This window comes from Apis dorsata, unplaced genomic scaffold (genome assembly GCF_000469605.1).
Source record: "Apis dorsata unplaced genomic scaffold, Apis dorsata 1.3 scaffold_172, whole genome shotgun sequence".
Lineage (NCBI taxonomy): Eukaryota > Metazoa > Arthropoda > Insecta > Hymenoptera > Apidae > Apis > Apis dorsata.
In genome coordinates this window covers 685,487-689,247 of record NW_006263460.1, presented here as the reverse complement: position 1 = coordinate 689,247, position 3,761 = coordinate 685,487, and the positions used below count along the sequence as shown (strand labels likewise).

General features: G+C 22.9%; 1 protein-coding gene across 1 annotated transcript in view; it reads left to right on the top strand.

The window, feature by feature from the left end:
* The first annotated feature begins 1,102 nt into the window (after positions 1-1,102).
* The window catches only part of LOC102673154 (probable cytochrome P450 6a13), a 3,202-nt gene continuing 543 nt past the window's right edge, over positions 1,103-3,761 (top strand). Inside the window, exons 1-4 of the mRNA XM_031509761.1 lie at positions 1,103-1,465; positions 1,929-2,451; positions 2,860-3,081; positions 3,478-3,729. Coding sequence (XP_031365621.1) covers positions 1,130-1,465; positions 1,929-2,451; positions 2,860-3,081; positions 3,478-3,729 — 1,333 coding nt within the window. The 5' untranslated portion in view covers positions 1,103-1,129. The remainder of the gene's footprint in view (positions 1,466-1,928; positions 2,452-2,859; positions 3,082-3,477; positions 3,730-3,761) is intronic.

Below are 3,761 nucleotides of genomic sequence, written 5' to 3'. Positions count from 1 at the left end.
AAAAAAAAAAAAAATGATAATTCATCTTGGCTCTGAAATTCATGAATCTACGTCTACGATTTGATATTTTTAACATCATGTTCTTTAATAAAAAGTATCTTTAATAAAAAATAAAGTTGTAAAGTTGTCAGCGAAATTATCCGTTATATCTGAATGATAATATTTGATAACATTTGATAATATTTGATAAAAATTGTATACCTTACAAACACTATGAATACTATGAATTATCATAACAATTATCATAATTCGCTATCACGTGAGGTTATTATTATCATGTAAAAGATATAATTAACTTATCACATGCATATAATTAACATACACAAATTCGAATATATTCTACATACATACATATATTTTATTAGAAAAATATTAAAAGAATTTATAAGAAATATTTATTACGTAATTTATCGATAAATAAACAAAATTTATTTGAATTTGTAACACGAAAAATCATAAAAAATATTGTTTGAATGAATGAAAATTAAAATAACCAGCAAAAACGTTAAATATAAATACGCGTAAATATACGTATCAAATAGAAACTTTTTTTTATAACATAATTCAAAATTATTAAAATTAGTCACATAATGAATTCACAAAATATGATAATATAATTATAATATATTTTATTTTCATTTTAATACCTTCCATCCAAAAATCAAAATTTACATTTACACGTATTTTATCGCAATAAGTTAAAAACATTAAAGATAATAATTTTGGCTCGTCATCCTTCGTATATAGTACATAAACCATATTCGTAGGTTATTAACTAGTCACTAATCACACATTGTTTCGATAGTTCTTATTTAAACAGATATAAAGAAGTAATCATAGTTTTAATGTGCTCTCAAATAAAATTCATAAAATAATTAATAGAAGAAAATAAAAAATTCTTAAAAGTTAATTTCATAATCATGATTTAAATTACAAAAAATAATAAGAAATTCTCTTGTTTTTTAATCAAAAATATCAAATATCTGATTATGACACGTTGTTTAAAATATTATATAATAAAATTGAATAAAATTATTTAAATTAAGTGATATTTGATTAAACGTTATTGCCAATTTATAGAAGATAGCGAATTAATTCTTCCTATTACATAATATACAAAATCTAAAAAATGTATATTAATTTAGAAATTTTTTGTGGAATAGCGCTTATTGCTATTACGTTTTACTACTATTTAACAGTTAATAATAATTTTTGGAAAAATCGTGGAATACCTGGACCAGAACCCATTTTGGGATTCGGCAGTATGAAAAATGTAATATTTGGAAAGGAATCGATTTCACAATTTCTCACAAGGATGTACAACGAATATAAGAACGAACCAATGATTGGAATATTTAGACTAAAAACACCTGCTTTGATCATCAAAGATCCAGATCTCATAAAAACTGTCTTAATTAAAGACTTTTCAAAATTCATGAATAGAGGATTATTGCCAATTATCTCAGTAAGTAGAAAAATAATACTGTATATAATGATAATAATAAAATAATCAAAATAATAATAAATAAATAAAGTGATATTTATTCTCTTTTACAATTTGTGCTATGTTTGTATTTATTTTATTCAAGTAAATAGATAAAAGAAAAAGAAAAAAAGGAAGTAAATTGAAAATGAAATCTAATCTAATTAATCTTTATCTATATGAGAATATTTTTTCTTTATCTATAAGCATATTTTAATATTATCTTATAATAAATTTTCATTTTCATTGATATGTTTAATTGATATGTTTTCAATTTTTATAACAATTCTATATTCTAAACGAAGAATGTTATACATATTTTTTATTTCTAAATAAAAATAACAAAGTGAATAAATAATGAATAATTATTGAAGATATAACATACTATAAAAAAAATATTCTAAATAAATAATGTTTGGATTTTTTAATGTGTTCAATGTTTCAGGGAGAACCAATATCCCATCATCTTTTTGCTTTAGAGGCAAAAAGATGGCAGCCATTAAGAAAACATCTTACATCAGGATTTACAAGTAACAAACTTAAAGGAATGTTCTACTTGATTCACGAATGTTCTAAGCAACTCGTAAACTATATGGATACCTTAGTAAGGAAAGAAGAACCTGTCAATGTGCGAGAAGTTGCCGCTAGATTTACCACAGATGTCGTTGGTAGCTGTGGTTTTGGCGTAGAAATGAATTCATTGTCAGAAAAAGAAAGCGAATTTCGGCGACTTGGAAAAAGTATCTTTAACACAAGTTTCCAGAAAATAATAATAGATAGAATCAGAGAATTGACGCCACAGGTGTACAATTTTCTTCTTTATATATTGCCATTAGATAGAATATCGCCAAAAATTCTGAAACTAACGAAGGAGACAATAGAATATAGAAAAAAGTATGATATCTTTAGACCTGATTTTATGAATATAATATTAGAACTTAAGAATCATCCAGAAAAAATTAATTTCGGTTAGTATAGATTTTCTATACAAAAATAATGTAGAATTTATAAACAAAATATTCACAATTTATCGATATTCTTTCTTCTTTTAATATTTACTGTTAAAAAAGTTACGTTATTATGTTAAACTTAATGTTGCTATAGTTAAATATCAAAAAAAAAGAGAGATAAAATGATCATTAATTTCAATTGTTTCTTAGAAAATAATTATTAATATTTTATACTTTTTTATATAATTATTAATATTTTATATAATTATTAATATTTTGAACTAACTGCTAATATGATAATTTTAAAATTAAATTTGAATGGTAACATTTTTATATAATAAAATAATAGGTTTTTATTTTCTTGGAAACATATTACTGCATACTACATACAAAAATTAATATGCTATCCATTTTCTATTTTTATAGATATAACAAATGAATTATTAGCGGCTCAAGTATTTATTTTTTTCACGGCTGGTTTTGAAACTTCTTCAACATTGATGAGCAATGCTCTTTACGAACTCGCTTTGAATCCTGATATTCAGCATAAATTACGAGAGGAGATTAAAGAATTTGAATCGAAAAACGATGAAGAATGGAAATATGAAACCATTAAAAAAATGGATTATTTGGAAAAAGTAATTCAAGGTAAATACCGCAAGTTTTTTCAAATGTAATTTTTTTATTTTTCCAAATGAATGTTCAAATTTTAATTTGTTGATATATATGTATATTTGAAATCTTTATTTACATTTCACTATCTAAGAATTAAAACGTTCATGTTAATGTGGAACAAGAAGCTTTGCAAAATCGATAAAGATGAAACAAAACATAAAAATTTTTATATTCTTTATCTTGCATTATCTAATGCAAACATAAATTGTTTAATAAATAAATCTGATCAACAACATTCATTCACATCAACATTTTTATACATCAACTTTGTATATATTGATTACTAAATCAATTCTTCAAAATATCTCAATAAAATATTAATATTTTGATTGAAATAATTCTTACATTTTTTAATTTTTCTTCTTATAGAAACTTTAAGAAAATATCCATCTGTGCCATTTTTGAATAGAGAATTAATTGACGATTATACTTTCGAAAGTAATAAAGTGACAATTCCAAAAGGATTAAAAATATGGATACCCACTTACGCCATTCATAACGATCCAGATATTTATCCAGATCCAGAAAAATTTGATCCTGAAAGATTTTCAGAGGATGAGATAAAACAAAGACATCCTATGCATTTTTTACCTTTTGGACATGGACCAAGAAATTGCATTGGTATATATGTACAACAAAAATTTAAAATCAAA